At 37.9% G+C, this 24,251-nt stretch overlaps 1 protein-coding gene across 9 annotated transcripts; it reads right to left on the reverse strand.

Moving 5' to 3' along the window:
- Window positions 1-22: 22 nt before the first annotated feature.
- LOC122081777 (inositol-tetrakisphosphate 1-kinase 6-like) lies at window positions 23-23,190 on the reverse strand. 9 transcript variants are annotated; one of them, XR_006141205.1, is made up of 12 exons: window positions 22,858-23,188; window positions 22,408-22,443; window positions 17,773-17,971; window positions 16,817-16,911; window positions 9,206-9,274; window positions 8,694-8,896; window positions 6,147-6,300; window positions 2,646-2,754; window positions 2,282-2,353; window positions 2,090-2,171; window positions 1,531-1,593; window positions 39-113 (listed from the first exon to the last, which is right to left on the reverse strand). XR_006141205.1 is itself a non-coding variant. In XM_042649043.1 (10 exons), the coding sequence occupies exons 1-10, from the start codon at window positions 22,984-22,986 to the stop codon at window positions 91-93; spliced, it is 1,110 nt and encodes a 369-aa protein (XP_042504977.1). In that variant the 5' UTR covers window positions 22,987-23,186; the 3' UTR covers window positions 23-90. The 9 variants fall into 9 exon arrangements, 5 of the variants coding, with proteins under 5 accessions (XP_042504977.1, XP_042504978.1, XP_042504980.1 ...); XR_006141203.1 differs by having other exon boundaries at window positions 2,090-2,353; window positions 22,858-23,190; XR_006141204.1 differs by having other exon boundaries at window positions 102-138; window positions 2,090-2,353; window positions 22,858-23,190.
- Window positions 23,191-24,251: the final 1,061 nt, after the last annotated feature.

A 24,251-nucleotide genomic window follows, 5' to 3' on the forward strand; every position in this document is an offset into this window, starting at 1 on the left:
AGAGAGAGAGAGAGAGAGAGAGAGAGAGAGAGATGCACCTGTCAAATGTAATAGGTTTGAGTCCATTTTTCTCATATGAAGAGAACAAGACTACGGCATTAGGTGTAGACTTCCTGACAGCATGAAAAACTTTCTCACCTAAGACATAAAATTTGAACAGCAAAGACGAGTGATCTACATATTCCTGCAGTTCCAACAATGTGTAACCTTTCATTCCAAACATATTAATGGATAAGAAGAAAGCTATACTACTAGGGATAATAACTAGTTGCTTTAACCATACACTACCACATGCAGAGAGCAAGACATAATTTCCTGTCAACTAAAATTGACCTAGTAGTGTTCCATAAATTATTACAACCATTTAACGGTACTACAAATCTGAAAAGTGGATGGTTAAGCTTCGATCAGATGATCAGTGAAAGGAGGCCTCCTACACGAGGATGAAAGAAAAAAGAGTACAACCACAAGTTCTATGATTATTTCAATTGAATGAACAATCAGAGTGAAACTGAAACATACAGACATTACCTTGAAGAACAGGTGGGATCAACCAATGGAAGGACAGCAGTGTCTACAAAGACTTTCTTTTTGTTTTCCACCATCATTTTAGACTTTTAGTCATTCAATCTCATCAATACCTTTTCAAAACTTACACAAGCACTCCAGCTTGGAACAGCAGTCTCAACCCAAACCATAGACTATCAATTTAATCAGACCACAACTCAATCTTCTGTGCAGAAGTACCATGGTCCACAACTGGCACCACTTCTAGGATCACATGATTCACGTTAGTTAGTCTAGACGTTACACATGGTAAAGAACTTATCCAGTAAGATCAAGGACAAACGTAAAAATGATGTGGGAGGATCTTGGAAATTAAGACAGATTTGTATAAATTATTAATATTCTTTTATTTAAGTTTTATTAGTGAGACCCATTTGTATGTCGTGTAAGGGAAGTTTAATTATATATTAGATCTTACGTAGGGATCTTGCGGGTCCCTTTCATACCTACGGTAGGAAAGTCTTGGATAGCAATTAAGTATTTCTTAAGGAGTCCTAATTTTTTTTGGGTAGTTTCTTTTACTTAGTTTAGCAAGTTATGAATCTAAAACTCTATAAATACAGATGTAGTCTTCTCTTTATTTGATGAAATAGAATGAAATACAGTTTTGAAGAGTTTGTGTCCCGTGAACTCTCTCTCTCTCTCTCTCTGAATTTTCTATGACAGTCTGTTGGAACAGAAAATCCAGCAAGCCTCTTTTCTGATTTATATTATAAATTTATAAGCTGTGCATTCATAGCCCTGAAATCCAAATAGAGACTTCGGGTTTGGTTGGCTTCACCAGAAAAACAAATGGTCCAAGATCCTGAATCTTGGACAGAGAGAGCTAGTCAACGACTCAGTGATAAGTAGGCTTTCAAGTTATTATTGATCTCTCTCGGAAAAATATTAAAATGGTAATGCTACCAAGGTTGGAGCAAGTAAAGAAATGAAAAAATTACAGCAGAATCATTTCTTGTGTACCTGAATAACAGCTGGAAGAGGAACAGATAGGTCTTCAAAATCTTCAATTCTAAAGGTGATAGCCTATACCATAATAAAAAGTTACTAGAATCAGAAAAGAAACAAATTTTCTGACTTACAAATTAAATAACTACATAATGATTAATGCATTCCCAAAAAAATAAATAAATAAATAAATAAAAATAGCAGCATCAGTAGGGCATGAAGAAATTGTCCCCTAAACTTGTCAGTATTGGTGACTTATAGTATTAACTCTGGACGATAAGATACCCATTGTCAAAACGAACATGTACCAAATTTTTAACAATGAAAATGCCTGGAAAAGTTTTAAAATAAACGCTAAAATCACCACTATTAAAGCATACATAGAAATCATACCCGAAAATAATTGGTCTTGATGACTGCTTTCTTTTGGAATACAACAAAACTATGGTGCAAAATGTAAATAGAAATTTATATGCCTATGGCTAGAGACCCTGTACTGCTGTACATTTCTTTTAAATAAGATTAACTCCACCTCATGACCCACCAAATGTCATAGGGGTGGCTAGAAACTCACAGGTCAGTTCCTTGTGAGACACGAGCTGGTATCATAACTTCTTGTCAGATCCAGACCAAGGTCTCAAGCAGACATTAGCATCCTGGAATCAATTAAATCAGATGAGTCGGGTAAAGAATGTTTACCCGTCTCAAGCAGACATTAGCATCCTCAAATCAAATAAATCAGATGAGTTAGGTAAAGAATGGTTACCCCTAATATGTTTTGATAATGATAAAGGTTGTGCAGCAAGGAGAATGACTCCCATCCCTAACACAAATATTCCTGGGAAATGTACCATAAGTTCCTTCTGACTTCCAAATTCACTTCAATTAAATCACTTAAATTTTTGGAGAACATATTAGAAAATGATATGGAGAGACTTGGTGAATTTGTATAATGATTTTTAAATTTACTCATCAAGATAAAGTTTCTGAACTTCCCACTTGCAGTAAATATATATTGCCAAAGTAAGTTGGAAGCTCAATTTTGAGATAAGATGTTAAAGTGGAATGTCCTATTAATATCAGACCCCCAAAATGAACAGGAACTAAGATGCAAAAACTTAATACCATACTGTGGGCATCAGCAACCCCACAAGCAACTTGTGGTTTTACAATACTTGGAAGAAGTAATTCAGCTTCCGATAGCCTTCCTCCCAAATTAGCCTCTTTAAAATTGTCAACCTGCATATTTAAGAACAAACATGACTGGACTTGAGAGTAAAAAGGTTAGCAAATCCACATATGCTCAAATAAGCACACAAAATGAGCACAGATATGAAACAATCAGTTAGGAAAAACAAACAGAACACTGAAAAAATAAAATACCTTGTACCCCTTGAAAAGACAAACCCTTATTGACTTGAAAAGGCGACATATTAGTGAAAACCATCCTAAGCCTGAATCCCATTCAATCCATAATGATGTTCAATTCCATCTCCAAATGACAACACTCTTAACTGATCTCATCCACTTGTGAGTTTATGCTGAACATGGTACTACATTTTAATACCCATTAATTCTGTGACTATGAGTAACAGTTACATAATCCAAAAATTACCAGAGCTGATAGAGAAATCCCCCTGACCATCAATAACCTAATCCCATGAACTAGGAGATGAGATCCAATTTCTCATTAGATGCTTTGGGTTTTTTTTTTTTTTTTTTGGGGGGGGGGGGTGGGGTGGTGGGGGTGGGGGAGATACGTACCAGCCAATGTTCATATTTCTCAACTTTCATGGAGCATTGTTCTCTTGCAATTATAAAACTTTCATGGAGCATTGTTCTCTTGCAATCACCAGTCAAATGGGACCAATGAGTGGTTAGGTCTTCTCATGTTTTCCTTGGAAAGGAATTGCTTAGGGCTGAAAAGGGATGGGTCCAAATCAGATATAGGTATATCTGGATCCAATCCAACTGCATGTTTGATCTAGATTTCATTAAGTTCCAACAGATCTAATGTTATTGGATCTGACATAGAATCCAAATGGATTGAAAAAAGATTCAGATTATACCTTGGAGGCTTGAACAAACCACTTAGTCACAAGTTCACAAAATGATTATACATACTTTTGTTTATCAAATCCCTGTTAAGGTTTTCTAGGTCCCCAGACATTGATTGCTACACGGAATGTAGGATCAAATCCTACAGTCGAGAGAGGAATGAACTGAACCAAGACTTGAAGACAGAAACGAGTGAAGGTCATTTTCTCGTTGACTGGCCCTTGTGCAATTATTTTGCATATGTAACTAGTACAGTATATGGAGATGATGACAACATTATTATTAGCATTATTAATATAATATTAATGAGTTGCTCTTAGAAGCTCAGATCACATATATGAGCCATGTGGATGGCTGATACCCAATATTTTTTTAACCTATACCAAAATGTTGACTTCACCTTTATTCACCATTTTAATTTTCCCTTGTGGTGAGCTCGGTTTAGTCTGAACTTACTGTTAGTTGAAAAGCACCTGGTCTGCATGTCCAAATTTTGAATGCCAGTACACTACCATATAGGAGATTCCTGATCCCCAAAAAGAAGCTGAGTGGCAAACCAATAAAATCCACCCTATATAAAACACTCTAATCGATCAAATTTGATATGAATCTGGATCATGATCAGATCCATTGGAAAAAGTCATTACATATGATGGATTTGTGACTAGAAAATCATCGAAAGTTCGAAATAGGTAAAGGATTAGATTTCCAGTGATGGACAGTTTGAAGGAGCGAGCTTTGGGACAGATAACCAAAGCTAAATGGATTGGTTGCAGTAAAAGATCTGAGTCAACCACTACTTCAGGATGCATGTGTGCTTTTGAGAATCTAATTTTGAGGGCTTCTCCAATGTCAGGCAGTAAATGAATGCCTACAGTTCCTTCAAGACTTGAAAGAGATAATGTTTGTGGGAAGAAAAGAGACTCTGCAATTCATTGGTTCCAATGGTCTGACTCCACTTATTTATCTGGAGCTCCCTGGTTCATCTGGATGGGCAGAATTTGCCAGAGATCCATCAGATCACAAGTTAGTGGATTTATTATTGGTTCATTCACAATTAGACTGGATGTTCCTTTTCCTAATTAAAATAAAATTATCCTGATTTGAGCTAATGAATAATTATGAAGTATGATGCACGTATGAATATAGTTGAATTTGGCTCAGCTCGGATTAAGTTATCTGGAGAAAGGTGGACTTAAGGATATGATAACCATGGAGACTGACAGGATATACTCTAAGTAAAGAGTTAAGTAATGCCAATGCAAACAAGATCATTGGTGAATACCCGACATGTATCAGTATTGTGTTTGAGCATCTGAGAGGTAGTGTACTTCATATAAAAGTGTGAACAACTAATTCAAGATGATACCAATATATTTCAAGCAAACCAGACCCGAATAGGGGAAACAAGACTGAGGACCAATACTTGCTTAAATCATGAAGGCATTAGTAAAGTATCTTCCACTTGCTTACACCCAAGGAAATACAAACTAAACCATCAAAACAAACAATAAACAACAAAAAGCAACAAAACTAAATATTAGGAACTGCAAATTCCCGCATCAGACCCATGAAACCATTTAATATAGTAACTCATGAATTCATTTTCCAAGGAACTGGTCAATTTTGTCGATATTCCATAATAAAGGCAACAAATTTGAATGAGACGCATGGTTTAAAGTATGTCCGATACCGATACGATACCCTCTGATACGTATCTTAAATTTAGCCGACCGATACGAAACACCGATACGATACATAGAATTTTTAAAATCCTTTCGTATCGATATATCCTACAATACATACCGATATGCATCAATATACCACCGATACACATCGATATGATACGATATGCACCGATACGACTCTATGGAAAATATAAAATCGAGGTGAAATGTACGTTTCGGAATGTATCGGTACGTATCGGTGAGTATTGGTATGTATCAATCAGTACGTATCGGTGAGTATCGATATGTATCGATCAGTACGTATCGGTGAGTATCGGTATGTATCTATCCGTACATATCGGTGAGTATCAATATATATCGGCACGTATCGGTGAGTATCTGTATGTACCGATACAGTGCGCTACGGTCATATAATGGCCAAGAAGGGTAATTTTTCAGAAAAAAACATGATTTTTTGAGGGGTTTTTGTTCCAATGTTGCTGCCAACCATATTTCTCTCTAACTAAAGTGGAAATCAAGGTTGAGAACAAGGATTTTACATTTATGAGACAATTACAAACCTTGAATTCTTAATGCGATACCCTCAATTTAGTGTTTATGCAAAATACATGTTATCAATAGTTTTTTTTAACAAATTCTTTATGCAAAAGTGTTTAACAAAATGTTTCCTATCCATTTATGTCTGTATCTTTATCGTATCTTAACATATCTCTGATACGATACAATACCCTCCGATACGTATCTTAATTTTGGCCGACCGATACGGCGACCGATACCAATACTTTAATCCTTGAATTGAGACAAGAAAGTGTATTATCGATATTGCTCCATCAATTTGGAAAATTCAAAATAAGTAGCACATAAGAGCCATTCTGACCAAAAAACCTTTATAAAACGTGGGGCCCGGATTCTACATTGACCTTCTCTGTTCAGATCTTCCAACCCAAGTAGAATCTCTTCGATCCTTAGCCGATCCAGCATAGGATATATGTTATTGAGCGGGTCAATTACACAACATTCAGGGTTATGTCGGATATACCTGTTTAAGAACAAAGTCCAATGAGCATAACCGTATAAAATCCAATGTAGAACTGTTCATTTGCATCACCAAAAATAGAAAATAAGCTTTAAAATGATGTAAACATCCAGAAACATCCCTAAAAAATCATGTTATAAGAGAAAAACTAATTTTTTACTTTTACAGAAACATAATTTACTCAACAGGATGAACGGTGCCAAGAAATAGAACTCCCTTCTACAGTTTTATATCATACAAAGCCTAAGAGAAGAACCACTTGAAAACAGCCAGCTCTCCTCTTCTCTTTATGAAGGAAAGAAGATCAAAGAGGATAATTCTTTGGCAGACCCCTCCTGATAAAGTGCCCAAGCTAAATATAGCTGGTTGTTCTCTAGGGAACCCAGTACCTGAAGGTCTAAGTCAAGTAGTTAGACTATGGGATGGAGGTATGGTTGATGCATTTTCATGGCCCATAGGGAAAGGAGATTAACTAGAGGAGAGACTATGGCTCTCAAGACTGGCAAAGATATTTTATAAATAAAGGGTGGTCTCAAGCTATAGTGGTGGGAGATTCTTCTAATGTTATGAAATGGATGACAGATGAGAGGGGTGAGTGCTGGTGTTATGGCCACTTAATAAGGTTTATTCATCAGTTAGCTATTCAAATAAGTATACAGTTCTCTTGGCATCCTAGAAGTGTTAATGAGGCCGTGGATGAGTTAGCTAAGCAAGGAACTGTAGACCTTGGTTTGGGAATTCAATTCCATTGTGATTGGTCTGTGAGAATTCTTCATTGTATCGGTTGGGGTATTTCTTTGGCCAAGCTTTAATCAGGGAATTCATGTTTTCATGCATATTCGGTTGGGGTTTGTTGATTGGTCCTCTTGTGGAGGGCTGGTTGTGTTGTTGTTGTTCTTCTTCTATGTATTTCTCTTCTATGTATTTGTTGTTGTTGTTATTGTACTTCTATGATCTGATCTTATATAAATAAAACTTTGTTACTAATAGGAGGTGGGGGGAAAGAATCACTCGAAAACACCTTAGTCTAAAAACCTTCAAGAAATATAAATATTTAACTCCAATACAACAAGATTCTTGCCATGTTGACATCTCCAAACTCTTTCCAACTAATTGTCCAGAAAATATTAGATCCTTAGCTTTAGAGGCTAAACTGTTCCCACATAAATACTCCTAGTGATCGTGGGAGTCGAGCTCCAAATTATGGCACTGAGAGACAAGTTTGAGGTCCAACCAAGGATAACTGATGAAGATCGATCCAACTTTATGCAAATTTATCAATGGAACTGCAAGTTATGGGCTCACTCAAAGATTGGATGTAGAAGATTCTAATCTAAAGGGTAGATTTGGATAAAATCTTATGTCAAATCTAAGAGTCAGATTTCAGAAATTTAACTTCAAGAACTAAATCAGAAACTAAAATTCTCAAATATTTAAAAGCAATGGAAAAGTTGTTATAAGGGAGAAGAATAATCGAATGTACATGGAAAGAGAACATTTAGGATATGAAAATAAGGTCCAACCCAAACTAATACTAAAACCTGGCCCAAATTCAAAACCAGACCTTCATTAACAACCATAAAAAATTTCCTTACAATAACTGAGGAGTAGCAAAGACTGTTTATTCATCAGTGAGGAGCCTGCAAGACTCCTAACCAGATCCTCAAAAGGCATAATATGGTAGAAGCGTATCAAATCAACAGATAGGAATTGTCTTTACCAGTGTTGAAAAGACACTTATTTTTCATTTTTGACCATGTCAAATACAGACAAGCATATGCACCTGGCAATTCTGTTCCTTTTTCTTTTTAAAAAATGAAAAGAGAACAAGAAAGAGGGTGCTGAGAGAGAGAGAGAAGAAAGTAGTATATGTAGTGGCATAAAGAGGAAACATAACTATAGTTGTACTTAAGCGATTGCCCACTGGAAGAACATAACTACGATATACATACACAAATGCATCCCCGCATTGAGTTTAGGGCTGTCAAGTTTAGCTCCATGTAAGGTCAGTCAAAATAGTCCAATAGGCTTCCTTCTCTTGCAAAGTATCAAGACGGGATACTTCATCAGTCTGATGTGAAGAATAGTAGAATACACTCAGAGGAAGTTCACATTAAGTGCTGCTAAAATTTCAACCTTTCCTTCAAAGAAAAAAGGTATGTAAGTCCAAGGAAGCTCATCATCTGCCTAGAGGAAGATTTTTAAGCAGGACCATCCCTTTAGGCTTTATGGTTTGGCAACATTCTAGTGTTTGCAGGAAGAAAGAGATGCAAGATTATTCAGGGATAATTTCTCTAAGTCCAAGGGCTTGAATAGGCATAGTCAAGTTAATCCATCTTTTATTGATTATTACAACACAACAACCAGAAAGCAATTAGATAGACTTTGAATATCACCTTTCCAATTCCTGCATGCCCTTGGAATAGGAGATTTTGTTTGAAAATTCTGAAGAGCTGTTCAACTCAATGGTGAGAATTTCATCAGTTGCTTTATGTAGAACCACATCAACTTCTTGCAGTTGAGATTCAAGCGGGAGATCAAATGTGAGAGGAACAAATATCAAACCATTTTGAGTAGGATACATAGGAAATGCACCTCTCTGTCCAAAAGCAAAAAAACCAAAAGAGAAGTTTCATAGGCAGTTAAAATTGGCAAAATTTGAATTTCAAATGGTATAAACTCCATCTGTTTGGTTTAAACAGCTAAATAAACAAGGCTAGGCACTTCATGAGGCCAAACCTGTGGGTATTCTGTATTAGATCTCTTTGTTTAAAACCCTATGAATGGAGAGTCCTGTTTCCAATATGGCTATGGAGTAAATATTCATAATTATGGTGTACAGTCTTTGCATAATGGATCACTTCTCACAGTTACACTGACTAGTGTTATATCTACATAGAGGACTTACCTTTGCAAAATCTTCTTCCCGAGAAGGTTTCATCATATAACCAACTGTCACAACACTACTACCTGTTCCCTGCTTATAATGGAGTAGATAAAACACATGTTATGGACTTATTTAAAGTACAACAAAATCTAATCAAATATATTGAAAGGATTGCTAATATAGTTGAAAGCTACGTGATTCTGGCCAAAACTCATACAGGAAAACCAACTTGTAAGTGAGAAGGAAGAAACAAATAACGAACACTAATGTGCCAAGGTTAAAAGCAGCTAGGCGGTGTCTCACTTGTTGGCTCAGTGAGGGCCAGTATGGTGATATTCCAAATCCTAACAGTATTCAAGGTCTAAACTTTTAGTTACAGCAGAATCTTCCATGACATTGGTTCTTCCTTCTCAAATATTTACTATAAAAAAACTTTCTTGAATGGTTCAATGGATCTCCAAAAGCAATCTATTTTCCGACACAATCATACATAGTCTGCACTCCTGCACTCAACTAAGCAATTTGGTCTCCCTTGCCTTTTGCTTCCGTCAAACAAAGTTCTCTTTGGATAATCGAAGACCCTCTCATATTGGGGAAGCATTCTTGAATGTTGCTGGGAACATTATATCTGTTTGACTCAAAACACTAGCAGGAAAGAGGGATGCCATTTGAGTTAAGGCTATGACACTTATACAGGTTGGAATTTGTTGCAATCCCATATACCTTATAATCAAACCAAAAGAAAAAGAAAGAAAGAAGTGAAGAGAGAAGAGAGAGGTACAACGAAGGAGACTCCCCAAAAGATGAGAAGAGACCTACAATCTTACCAGAATGGTTTGATTGCAGGTTTTCCCCAACCTTAATATTCTTTCATAAGAATGAAAATACAAGATTACCCCCAAGACATGAAGAAGTATCCCTAACTAAAAGTACTGGGCCAATAAGATAGAATTGACCCCATCGGTCAAAGGAACTAGCGCTAATCTCAATAGGGATTAGCATCAGTCTCAACACTCCCCCTCAAGCTGGAACATACAAATTACCCATGCTCAGCTTGGTACAACTATTACGAAAACTAGGAGCAAACAGAGACTTAGTGAACATATCGGCCAACTGATCTGACGAAGGAACAAAAGGAATCTCAATCAACTTCTTCAGAACAGCATCACGAACAAAATGGCAGTCCACCTCTTTGTGCTTGGTCCTCTCGTGGAAGATGGGGTTGCTAGCAATATACACCGCAACTTGGTTGTCACAATACATCTTTCTAGGCTTGGTCACAAGAAATCCCAACTCCTAGAGTAAAGACCGTAACCACATCAACTCAGTAGTGGTACAAGCCATAGCTCTATATTCTGCTTCTGCACTGGATCGGGCAATGGTAGTCTGCTTCTTACTACACCAAGTAACCAAATTACCTCCAACAAATGTACAATAGCTCGTAGTACATCTCCTATCACTAGCAGAACCGACCCAATCAGCATCAGAATAACCAACTAGTTCTATATGCCGATTAGGACGATAGATCAGTCCCTTGCACCCTTCAGGTAGCAAAGAACACGGATAACAGCATCCCAATGAGCTTTCTGAGGAGACTGCATAAACTGACTGAGTACTCCAACAGCATAGATGTCTGGACGTGTCACAGTCATGATTTAAAGTATCTCCGATACCGATACAATACCCTCCTATACGTATCTTAAATTTAGCCGACCAATATGATACATGGAATTTTTAAAATCCTTTCGTATCAATATATATCCTACGATACATACCGACCTGCATCAATACACCACCGATACACATCGATACGATACGATACGATATGCACCAATACGACTTTATGAAAAATATAAAATCAAGGTGAAATGTACGTTTCGGTATGTATCGATGAGTATCGGTGTGTATCGATCGGTATGTATCGGTACATATCGGTGAGTATCGATATGTACCGATATAGTGCGTTACGGTCATATAATGGCCAAGATGGGTAATTTTTCAGAAAAACACGATTTTTTGAGGGGTTTTTGTTCCAAAGTTGCTACCAGCCATATTTCTCTCTAACTAAAGTGGAAATCAAGGTTGGGAATAAGGATTTTACATTTATGGGACAACTATAAACCTTGAATTCTTAGTACGATACCCTCAATTTAGTATTTATGCATAATATATGTTATCAATAGCTTTGTTTAACAAATTATTTATGTAAAAGTGTTTAAAAAAATGTTTCCAATCCACTTATATGTGTATCTTTAGCGTATCTCCGATACGATAGGATACTCTCCAATACGTATCTTAATTTTGGCCGACCGATACGGCGATCAATACCAATACTTTAATCCTTGGTCACTCACAGTAAGATATATCAACTTGCTGATCAAACTCCTGTATTGATGCACAACCTGGAGGGGTTCACCATCATCAATTCCAAACTTCTGGTGATGATCCATAGGGATATCAACAGGTCTGGAAGCAAGCATACCAGTATCAGACAAAAGGTCCAGCACATATTTCCTTTGAGATAGATTGATCCCTTTCTTGCATCGGATCACCTCAATCCCAAGAAAATAATGAAGTTGACCCAAGTCCTTGGTCTGAAAGTATTGCTGAAGAGAAGCTTTCACTTCAGAAATTCCTGCCTCATTATTACTAGTAAGTATAATATCATCAACATAAACTACCAAGACAACCAGTTTATCACCTCTGCGACGAACAAAGATATGATCAGAATAACACTGAGAAAATTCACAAGTAACTATGGTAGCACTGAACTTGTCAAACCATGCCCGAGGGGACTGTTTAAGTCCATAGATAGCCTTGTGTAAGCGACACACACGACCTTTATTCTCCCCTTGAGCAACATAACCAAGAGGTTGCTCCATATACACTTCTTCCTGGAGATCACCATACAAGAAGGCATTCTTGATGTCCAACTGAAACAAGGGCCAATCAAAGTTGACAGCAAGAGAAATAAGTAGACGAGCAGAGTTCAGTCTAGCAACCGAGGAGAAGGTGTCAAAATAGTCAACTCCATATGTCTGAGTATACCCCTTGACAACCAGACGGGCTTTTAACCGCTCAACAGAGCCATCAGAATGATACTTAATAGTGTACACCCAGCGACACTTTACCAAATCCTTACCAGGAGGTAAATCTACCAGACTCCAAATACCACGACTCAAGAGAGCATCCATTTCTACATCTATGGCAGCTTTCCATCTAGAAATAGTTAGGGCATCATTATGGGTGTGGGGAATAAGGTTAGTAGAAAGTGACAAGGCAAGACCATGGATGGGAGAGGGAAGATGAGACAAGGAAACAAAGTTATCAATAGGATACACAACCATAGATTTTTGAGTGCAAGAACATGTACATTTCCTTTGAGCAATTGGTAAGTCATCAGGCGAAGAAGGAGGAGGACCTTCACCAGAGAAAGGCGGCAGTGGAGGAAGTGAATCATCTGGAGTATTGGTTTCTCCACTCAGCTGTCCAACCTTCTTCTGGCGCTAATAAACCTGTAGAGGAGATGAGTCACTGGCACTGGGCACATCACTGAAGGGTATGAGAGATGGAATGGGTGGAGGAGATAGAGAAGTCCACTCCATACCAGACTGGGACACCTGAGGAGAAAAGAATGATGTGCCTTCAAAGAAGGTCACATCGGCACTAACAAAGTTCCTGTGAGTAATAGGGTCATAGCACTTATACCCTTTCTGAGTACATGAATAACCCAAAAAAAATGCACTTAGTAGACCTAGGAGACAGTTTATTTACTTGCACATGCAAATTATGGACAAAATATACACAACCAAAGACTCGGGGAGGAATAGGAAAACTTGGCAAAGTAGGGAACATAACAGAAAAAGGGGACCTATATGAAAGCACTAAAGATGGCATGCGATTAACCAAGTGACACACAATTAAAACCCCATCACACCAAAAATGTTTAGGAACATGCATATGAATCATAATAGCACGGGGCTACCTCGAGTAGATGCTGGTTCTTGTACTCTGCTACCCCATTTTGCTGTGGGGTATAGGAGCAACTGGTTTGGTGTATCATCCCACGGTTGGTACAAAAATCAGAAATATCAGTTTGAGCATATTCTAAAGTATTATCAGAACGAAAAATCTTAATCAAAATGTCAAACTGAGTTTTTATTTCATTATAGAATTGTTGAAACACAGATAAAAATTCAGATATGTCCTTTAACATGTAAAGCCATGTAAGGCGAGAATGATCATCCACAAGTCATAAAATAACGAAAACCAAATCTATTACTAACTCTGCAAGGACCCCATACATCATAATGGACTAAGGAAAATAAAGACTGACTACGAGACACAGAGCAAGATGGGAAAGGCACACGGTGATGTTTTCTCAACTCACAGGCCTCACATTCTAACCTAATCATAGACTTAAAACTAGGAAATAAAAGTTTCAACCTAGCCAAAGATAAATGTCCTAAACGACAGTGCCATTGGAAAGGAGTCACATCTCCAACAGCAGTAGTAGCAGCAGAAGTAGGAGAATCACAGTTGAGATAATATAAACCATCTTTTTCATGCCCTCCACCAATCGTCTTCCTCATGTGAAGATCCTAAAAAACACAGTAAGAGGAAAAGAAGGTTACTGAACAATTTAATGAGCTACTTAACTGGCTCACAGAAAGAAGACTTAATGGGAATTGTGGAACATGTAACACAAAAGATAAATTCAGTGAGGATGTGGGTGATATAGTACCATAACCGAGAACCGATGTAAAAGCACCGTTGGCAAGAATAACAGATGTAGAACTGGTACTAGAAGAAAAGGTTTTAAAAAGTGATGACTTACCAGTCATATGGGCAGAAGCACCCGAATCAATGATCCAGGGGGAAGACGTAGTGGTAAGAAGGGCTGAGGTACCTGCACGAGCTAAGGTGGTAGCAGATGTAGACCCACCATTAAATGTATTAGAGGATGTCTCGAGAGTGTGCAAGCGCCGGAGCAACTGATTGATGTCATCGCACAGACTGGTAGATGAATCTCCTGAAGGTCTTGGTTTAGCATCAACGGAAGACATTGTGTCAGTACCATCATCTGACACTGCATGATTGGCTAACTGGGTTGCCCACTCTGGCTTGCCATGCTTTGCCCAACAAGTTTCTATAGTATGGTTGGGCTTCCCGCAATAAGTGCATTGGCGGGCTGCACGATTAGAAGGCTGTCCACTAGAACCCCGACCAGCCGATCCACGACCATGACCACGACCACGTCCACTGTTGGTAAGGAAGGCAGAATTGTCTTTCGAAGACTGATCAGATTTAGTTGATGAAGTGATACGCTGCAGTCACGAATAAGTGTCATTCAGAGTTGGAACAATATCGCCTACAAGTAATGGCCCTTCACTACCTTCAAATCATTATTCAAACCAGCCAAAAATTTGGAAACGAAAAACTCATTCCGCTGAGCCTTCAATTTGTCAATGTCTGTGGTCAAGGGATGAAAAACATTAAGTTCTTCAACCATTCCCCTGAAAGAACTATAATACTCCGAAAGAGATCTATCAGACTGGCGAAACTGGAACAACTTCTCATAAATATCATAAATACAGGTCATGTTCTTTTCTTGAGAGTAAGTTTCCTTTAAATCATCTCATACTCCCTTTGTAGTAAAGTGAAACATGACATTAGCAGCAATATCTAGTTCCATACTATTCCACAACTAGATTAAAATCAAAGCATTCTCTTCATCCATTCATCGTAACCCTTGTCAGATGATGAAGGAGAATCAGAAGTAGTATACTTAAGTTTATCCTTAGTCATAAGATAAACCTTCACAGATTGAGCCCAAAGTAGGTAATTCGAGCTTTCCTTGAGCTTAATAGAAGTAATTTGGACATTAACATTGTCCGAGGCAGATGCAGTAGTCACAGAAGTAGTAGACTTGATCTCAGCCATGAGAACCAAAAATAAAGTAGACGAATAGAATCGCGGATATTTGGCTTTCACCCAAAAATAAAATAGACAAATAGAGTCCGATATCTGGCTTTCACCCAAAAAACTTTACCCAAAAATAAAGTAGACAAATAGAGTCCGATATCTCGTTTTCACCCAAAAACTACCAAGAAAAATAGCAAACCAACCTGAACCACAAGACTAGATATCTGGCTTTCACCCAAGAGACTCGGGTTCAATAAAAAAAAAAAGAAGATGGGTATAGTTCAAGTTCTTCAAATCTTCAGCATAGTACCAATAGAGCACAATCCATACACCAAATAAATCACTCCATGTGATTTAATCCATAGTAAATGCAGCAATAGGTGGCTGCACACCAGAAGATTTCAGCGCAAAACCGAGATCAGTAGGGAGGATTTTGAAAAGCTTGATTTGATTACAGAGGCTCTGATACCATGTTACAATCCCAGATACCTTGTAATCAAACCAAAAGAAAAAGAAAGAAAGAAGAGAAGAGAGAAGAGAGAAGAGAGAGGTACAACCGAAGGAGACTCCCCAAAAGATGAGAAGAGACCTGCGATCTTACCAGAATGGTTTGATTGCAGGTTTTCCCTAACCTTAATATTCTTTCATAAGAATGAAAATACAAGAATACCCCCAAGACATGAAGAAGTAACCCTAACTAAAAGGATTGGGCCGATAGAACAGAATTGACCCTATCGGTCCAAGGAACTAGCGCTAATCGGGATTAGCGTCAGTCTCAACAGAATTTTTGAAACATGTTGGCAAAGAGAGACTTCATTATGGTTATTGCCTCCTAGAATGGTTCACTTGTGAGAAGAATGGACCATATCATCTAGCTTGGAGACCTCAGTAATTTAGACCCAATGGTTGCCCAATGAGATAAGAATTTGACTACTAGAAGTGGGCTATCCAGGGATACTTGCATATAGCACTTACCACCAGTATAGTCCCTTCGTTACCCAGAATTCTACTTATTTTTATGTCTTTCTTCTTTTCTTTCCATTTGGGTAAGGGGAGTTCAATTGCCCATTTTCTTGTACCCACTTCCATTTTATAAGGATAGGAAATATTTCCTCTTCTGCAAGCTCAGTTGTTTGCCAATTTAAAAATCTGTTTGTCAGGCTTGGTCCAGGTTTGGGTGTCGCAATTCAGATTGTGCTGAAGTCTTGTGGACAGGTGGATCCCATGGTCCCTGTTCACATGTCAAGTTTCAGCCTTATCGGAGTTAGTCACATGGCAAAACAATCATTAAATCAAGATTAAATAGAGGGTGCACGAGAATACAAGGAGGTGCTGGAAATTCATGGGAGGATATGCCACTACATGGAAGGTAAATGAATCTGAGGCTGAAATTTGATTTGCGGCCAATCCAGATTCCAGACCATTCTTTAGGCATCCAACAGAGAGATTTTCCACATCAATATTACAAGTGGTAGAACGAGGGCCATGGTTACAATGCATATGTCACCGTGGTGGTGACAACAAAATTTTCCTTTAATAAAAAATTCCTCCATTCATTATTTTGCAATTAGTATTAGTGCTTAAACAAACCTTTGAACCATCTCATAAACAAACACATACATGCATGTAAAATGTTCACGGAAGAAATAATCCTAGATTGGAAAGTATTGAAAAGGCAAAATAGGAACTGAAATTTCTAACAGAAACCTTTCTATTAAAACAGCAAATAGTCAAAGGCAACTCTTCCAGCTTGTGAATATGCAGCAACTTCGAATTCTCTGCTGTATTGTCACCTTCAGTCCCTGAAGAGAAAAGCCAAATCTTGTTTAATCAGCCAGTGAGGCTGCAGTGCTCAGCCAAGATAGAAATTGCATGACAGCAGTTGTGTCAGAGGAGAAGAAAGTTGCACAAGTGGGGGATGAATTTTGGGGTGGGGTATAAGAGGAGAAGCTAAGAGATTTAATAGATTTCCTCTTTTAAACTAGGGAAAAGGTTGGGTATGCCGCCGGTAATACCGTAAGCTAGCAGCCACTGCGTCTATCTCTCTCTTCTCCTTTTTGAAATGAACCCCATATCCTTCCTCACTGATACCCCATCATGAACCCTCATTGGTATTGTCCGCTAGCTTACCAAACACCGGCAGCATACCTATCCCTCTCCTTTTAAAGTTTAAACTAATATGACCTTATTTCGGAATGCATTTCCTCAATTATTTATTTAATACAACAAAATATAAGTTCTAAATGATTGATGATATAGTGATACGGTCCAGCAACAACACAAGGAGTTCATTCAGGCATGGTCCACCAAATTGCCAACGTAGTCATACAAAGGGATAAAGAACTAAACATCTTTTTCCGGCATTCAGCATTTGTATCTTATCTGTTTTCGGTTTTTTCGGGTTACAACCAATCTTTTGCACTCAGAAAAGTGTCATGAATTGTTCAAAAGAATGTTACAGCCTTTATTGAAAAGCTAAACCAATGAGATTTGGCTAAACAAATATTTTGGTGGGACCATAAAATGACTGGTCTCATGCATAAATATGTTTTCATTATGCTGACTGACCCATAAGGTTAAGTATACACATCCCAAATGCTAAAGCAAGGAGATCCTTCATGTTCAACTTCCAAAGAAATGGTGATGAGTGATGAGGAACTTACTTTTAACAACAGGGAGCCATCCATGATTGCTGATCTTAAGAGTGAAGTCCTCGTCTTCACAAGTAGAAATATAGAAACAACTTCCTCCCATGTCACACCATGATAGCATGATCTCATTGATAGCATCATCCACAGAAGATGCATCCCAAATAAAGAAATCTAACAAATACAGGGTTGCTGTACTCTTAAGAAATGTCATCTATGACAAGCAGAATTGCAGAAAAGATAATCAAGAAAAGTGAAGTGAATAGTCCCCACTGATTATGGAAAACTTTCATGTACAAGGTGCACCAGCATATAAAAGAATTTTTTACATTAAACAAACTATTATGTTATATCGAATATTTTGAAACAGAACAGTTGGTTGTGCTTGTGTAAGACAAAGAGTAAAAAGTAACAAATATTAAAGATGAAAGCTGAGATTCACCCAACAAGTAAATCATAAAAATGAAATTACATGATGGAGGGCGGTAGTGGAAGGGAAGAAATCCTTGAGAAAACTTGGAGTTCCAGGGGAGAGGGAAAAATCACACTAAGAAAAGGGGGGGAAGAGAGAAGAATCAGCCCGCAGGCACACACCACAATATCAACTCATAACTCATTCTTCAATCTATCTTTCTCAATCAGTTACAAGCATATAAATAGGAAATTGAAAAACTGTAACATGGAAAGAAATCCTAAAAGGAAACTAACTCAAAAGGAAAAAAGAAACCACAAACCGACTCTAACTATGTCCTCCATATGCAACTTCCAAAAAATAAACAAAATAAAATAAACTACAAATATTATTCACCTAAATAAAATCAACTACTAAAATCCTACTAGATCAAATAATCAAATATGGATCCGGTTCATCTCCGTTTGGATACCCAGATGGGTATGATCACTCCACGGATGCGTATCTACATCAATTCCCCCAGTGTTGAGAAAGACTCGTCCACGAATTTTGTAAAATGAGAGAATCAACACCAATCAATCGGAATCCATCGCCATCAATTAAACCACGATTGTATGGTATGAAATCCACGACGCGAAGTCCATTGGTGAAGTAGTGACTTGGAAAAATAAAATCAATCAGTTCACTGAAAGAGATCAACCAATTTGAATTTTTCCACAAATCGATTTCAGCTTCCAACGATGCCATCTCGTCGTCCATCATTGGTGACTCATCGTCTTTCATCTACCTGTTGCTCAATGGCTAAGATCAAGTAGTTGTAGGTAGAGTCCATACAATCAGATGTAACTAGTACTTGGTCTTTGATGTCCTTGTAATGTTGTTGAATCTCATCGAGCTTCTCTCATATCTGTTGCATTTGTTGACAGATGTCCAGTAAGAGGACAAGATCCATCGGCCAGGTTTGCTATTCAGAATCACCATGGACCCATTATGGCAAGGGAACACTTAAAGCAAAGGGAAAATGGCCAAAAAAAAGTAATTAAATGGAAGTTTAGAACAATGGGGCAAAAGTGTAAATAAATGAAACTTGAGATGAGAATGGCAAGAGTGTAAATATTTGAAGTTCAATTTAAATCACAAAGGGATGTCACATGTAGGGGCAAGGGTGTACTTAAGTAAGTAAGAAAAATAGGACAGAAAATAATAAAAGAGGGAGGGAAGGGTAAATAGAAAAAGAAATGATTAAAATAAGGAAAGAACAATAAAGGCATCCTACGAGGAAGGTTTGAGAAAGGCAGAGGGTTCTCTACTTTGTTGAACCAAGGAAAACAACGAAACGGTTGAAGGGCTGCAACAAAGGACTGGGGCCAACGCGAGGAAGAAGGAACTTCGAGGGACAAGAATGGTGCGGCTTCGAAGCGAGACCTTAGATGCGAGAACTCGACTGGCTGCTGAAGGTGGGAAGACCTTAACCAGGTATGTTCTCTGTCTCGAACTCTCTCTTCTGTTCCTTTTTTTTGTTTTTTCCTCTAGATCTCTCTTCTCGTCTTCTTCTTCTTTTTTTCCTTGGCTAGACAAACTCTAGATCAGCGAGGGGGTGTCAACCTACAAAAGTAGGGTAGTGGGGTATGCTGGGTCTTTTTTTTTTTTTCCAATTTCTCCGTTTTCAATATAGACCTTTTTTTCACACAAACCCTAAAAGGAAGGGGTCGATGGTGGGTTTCTGTGGGGGATGAAAGAGGGAGAGGGTTGTTGTGGGAAGAGTTCAACGCAGAGGTGGCTTTTTTTCCATCAATGTTAAAGCAGGAAAAGGGGGTTGCTAGATAGGGATCGAAGGGGTTTAGGACCAGTATGGGAAGGGAAGAAATCCATGAGAAAACTCAGAGTTGCAGGGAAGAGGGAGAAATCGCACTAAGAAAAGGGGGGGAAGAGAGGAGAATCAGCCCACAGACACACACCACAATATCAACTCATAACTCCATTCTTCAATCTATCTTTATCAATCAGTTACAAACATATAAATATGAAATTGAAAAACTCTAACATGGAAAGAAATCTTAAAAGGAAACTAACTCAAAAGGAAAAACGAAATCCCAAACCAACTCTAACTATGTCCTACTTATGCAACTTCCTAAAAATAAAAAGAATAAAATAAATTAAAGATATTATTCTCCTAAATAAAATCAACTACTAAAATCCTACTAGATCAAATAATCAAATATGGATTTGGTTCATCTCTGTCTGGATACCCCATATGGGTATAAATCACTCCACAGGTATATATCTGCATCATTACAATGGGTATAACACAAACAGAAACCAACCAAAAGTAGATGATTAACCATCCCTTGTATAACCTCTTTTCTGCACCATTTTTCTAGTCATTTTACTTGCTATAATAAGGATTCTGTATTCAGTACAACAAATATTGTGTCAAGATAACCATAAATTACATCACCATCTAGCATCAACCTACAAAAACAACTTGGTGGGTTCCACCCATGCAATCCATGCCACAACCAGACCATTCTCATAATCTACTCCAAGGATGCCTTAGGTTTCCATATGCAAAAGAAGAAGTGAAAAATTTTCGGATACTACTAACTTAACTAAGTCTAATGGATGAACAGGAGACTCATTCTGTGTAAGATGGAATCAGATACAAAATGCAAAAATACTACTGCCAACCACTATTCACCAAGTTGCCCCCACTGTGGATCTTTTCCTTTTTTTTTTTTTTTTTTTTTTTTTTGGGATAGGGAAGCAGGTCAGATGTTACTAACTTACTACTTACTATTTTAGTGGGTGACTACAGATTTGGAACTCAAGTTATATTGGCAACACTTATTGACTTCACCAACTAAGCACGTTGGGATCTTCAAATCAAAAGGAGCTCACTAACAGCCACCTAAACACTACAAATCCTTGGCAATAACAATTGGTAGGAGAGTACTAGTTCTGAACCCAGGTTTGTGGAATCATCAATCCAATATTTTCCCAACTAAGATGGCATTCAAATTACAAGGAGCTGATTCACATTTGAACACACTATGACAATGGTACATTTAGAACAAAAATAGGGTTCACCATATTTGTGAGGCATCATTTGCACAGTTAATTATTATATCATCATCAGTATTGTTTAAGTTCAGGAATCCTCAAAAGAAATTTCTAGAGAAAGAAAAAGAGGAGAAAAGAGTTAAGGGTAAAACACCAACCCAAATCACATGGTAGGTAAAATTGAATCAAAAGCATAACTAGAAACAGAAAAATGAAACACCCAATTGGCTCACAAATAGGAGGAAGGGACATTCAAACTGGATACAAATGATGTCACTTCTAGGAAAGCAAGTCAGGAAAACTAGGTATTGCAGATTCAAATGCATTTTCTTTGATGAATGGAAACCTATGCATCGATAAGCGAAAATATACTCAAAAGATTAATACAAAAGCAAGGCCTATAATAGATACAAGGAAACCCCCAAAAGGAAATCAAATAGAACACTAACAACAAGAAAAACGACATGGGAAGAGAGGTCCCAAAACCAAAAAGGACATAGAGACTCCCCTGGTTAGGCTATTCAGCAAGTATAAAATTATCCAAAATAGGGATCAATTAGAACGAGAGTCAACACCAATGCTTTTTTTACTCTACGATAAGGTGAGAACATGACCCATGGCACCTCTGGCAATTTAAGAATCAGGCAAATAAAATGAGAGAATCTCACCCACATCTCCATCAACAACCTCACTATAACAAGCACTGAAGCAAGATGGATGCCTAATTGAAGCAACAGAATTTTAGCCCTGAGTAACCACCCAAACCCAGTCACCTAAGTATGCAAAGGTGCTAGCACCAAAGGTCCAGAACAATATTTAGACAGTCTACCTATGCCTGACAATCTCAGATTGACCAAAAACAACCATCAGAATTTGTGCCAGTTCCTTCCAAGAGGGATCTAAATCCTAACAATGACTAGATTGGCAAAAGATCTAGAAATCCAAAACCCATCTTGTAAAATACCATCCATGGCTATGCCAAAGTAATAGCCTAATGACCAGCACTAATATCAATTCTGTTTATGGCATCCCTGGAAGAGTGATGCTAATGCCAGAACATCCAGAAGTTTCTCTTTTCTGGGTCAGTGATTGCCCCAAGTTTTGGAAGATTGACCTAAACAAAAGAATAATGTTAAATCTAATAAAACATAAGGACCACAACGAAATGAAATTTGCACCTTCTGAGTTGAAACACCCGCTGCATAACAAATCCCCTGCAAGAAAGGTAACAGTATAGAGTCAGAACAACTACGCTACAAGGTTAACTAATCCCATTTTACAAAGATTATGATATGGTACAACAAAACAAGCACATGAAAAACAAGATAATCATAAATTCATATTTTAAGCATGTATGAATTACTAATACATTCACCTATACCTATTGGAATCTGTATCCCGTTCGGTTAATGTGTGCATGTGTCTACTTGATCCGTGTTTTCATGTTTATCATTTTCTTCTTAATAGAGGAAAAGGATAGAAAATCTACTGTCAAATTAACAAAAATTGTTGCAAATGCGTTTTGAGTTGTAACGACACACATAAACAACAAAAGTTCAGTGCGGTGAGAGATGGAACAACTCTTCAAAGTGAAGAACAGGTAAAAGAGAAGAAAGAAAGAAAGATACCACACGGAGATCGGAATACTTGAGTCTACGAAGAAGAGCTTCTGCTCCGGACTGAAACCCCACATTTCCTTCTTCGTCTTCGGCGAAGAGGATCAACTCATTCAGAAGAATTCCTCGAATGGTCACCATCTCTCTCTCTCTCTCTCTCTCTCTCTCTCTCTCTCGATGTCAGCTTCCAAATCTAAAAACCCTCAAAAGAAAAAAGAGTTCAGAAAAGAAGATTATGCGACTGAGTGACGCTTTAACTGTTCTGATACTCTACCAGGGATCTTTGCTCATGCAATTCAATGTTTTTGCCCGGCCAGCGTCGCTTTTAAGTTGACAGGCTTTGGGATCATGCCGTTCCACCTGAGACACCTGGAAGGATGAAATAGCCATTTCAGCAGTTGAATGGGTTGTGGGACCGTCAACCTGGCCACGTATCATGGTTCACAGTCCAACTCAATCGTTTGGCTTGCGAAAGTTGAAACTGATCTTGCCCCTTTTACTGCGCGCTTTTTTTTTTCTTTAAATGAACTGGTTTTTTTTCTGGGTAAAATTGCTTTAGTGTGAAAATCATCAAACAGCCGTTGCATTGATGCAGTGAGCATCAGGTGGTTAAGACTTAAAAGTTCTTTAGAGCATGTGTTTAGGTGCTCTTAGTCGTCTGATACTCACTATACGTCACCGCTCCCTATTGAGGATGTGGACTCCTATTTAATGTCATGTGAAAGAATGATGTGGGAATTATGATTTAAAATAAGTAAAATTTTCTATATCTAGGATATGAGAAAAATGGGAGAGTTTTCTATTCAGAAGCATGGTTTTGACACCAACGTGAGGGATCAATAGGAGTGCCCAAAGCATCAATATGGATGACATTTTCTACCTTTAGGTGGAATGATCATTTCGCCCCTTCTTGAATCTGACCGGATAGTATCTTTTTTTCCCATAATAAGAAAATTAATTATAAAATAAAAAAAAGGGTAATTTTGAAACTTTTACTTTGTTTTAGATTTACTTTATCCTTTAAGTTTTGTAATTCTTTTTCTTACACAGTTGATCTAAAAAATTACCTTTATAAAATATGGGTGAATGTTCAAAAAAAAAAAAATACGGGGAGAATGTTTTCTATCCTTACATCAGTGGGGGGGGGGCCTTTCTATCCTTACATCAATGGGATAAGCAGTATTTCCACATTTCATGAGGGTGAGCCCCCCTTTTTCCCACCTGAAAGCATAGATGCAACCTCTACACTTTCAGACTGAAAACATTCTCTCTCTATATATAGATAGAGAAAATGCTAGTTATGTCAGTGTGGTGCGTCCTCTCACTTTGTTTTTCCTCCCTAATATTGTGAGTCCTTTTATACCATTCGCAAAGCACCCTTTTCTGATTGCCCCCATGGGAGATTC

Source organism: Macadamia integrifolia, chromosome 6 (genome assembly GCF_013358625.1).
Source record: "Macadamia integrifolia cultivar HAES 741 chromosome 6, SCU_Mint_v3, whole genome shotgun sequence".
Taxonomy (NCBI): Eukaryota; Viridiplantae; Streptophyta; class Magnoliopsida; order Proteales; family Proteaceae; genus Macadamia; species Macadamia integrifolia.

Coding starts and splice junctions, on each gene's coding strand:
- LOC122081777 (XM_042649043.1), bottom strand. CDS start 22,986: ATGGTGACCATTCGAGGAATTCTTCTGAATGAGTTGATCCTCTTCGCC. Junction 6,301..8,693: donor GGCATGCAGGAATTGGAAAG/GTGATATTCAAA, acceptor GTTCTTAAACAG/GTATATCCGACATAACCCTG. Junction 139..1,530: donor CTCTTCCAGCTGTTATTCAG/GTACACAAGAAA, acceptor TTTATGTCTTAG/GTGAGAAAGTTTTTCATGCT.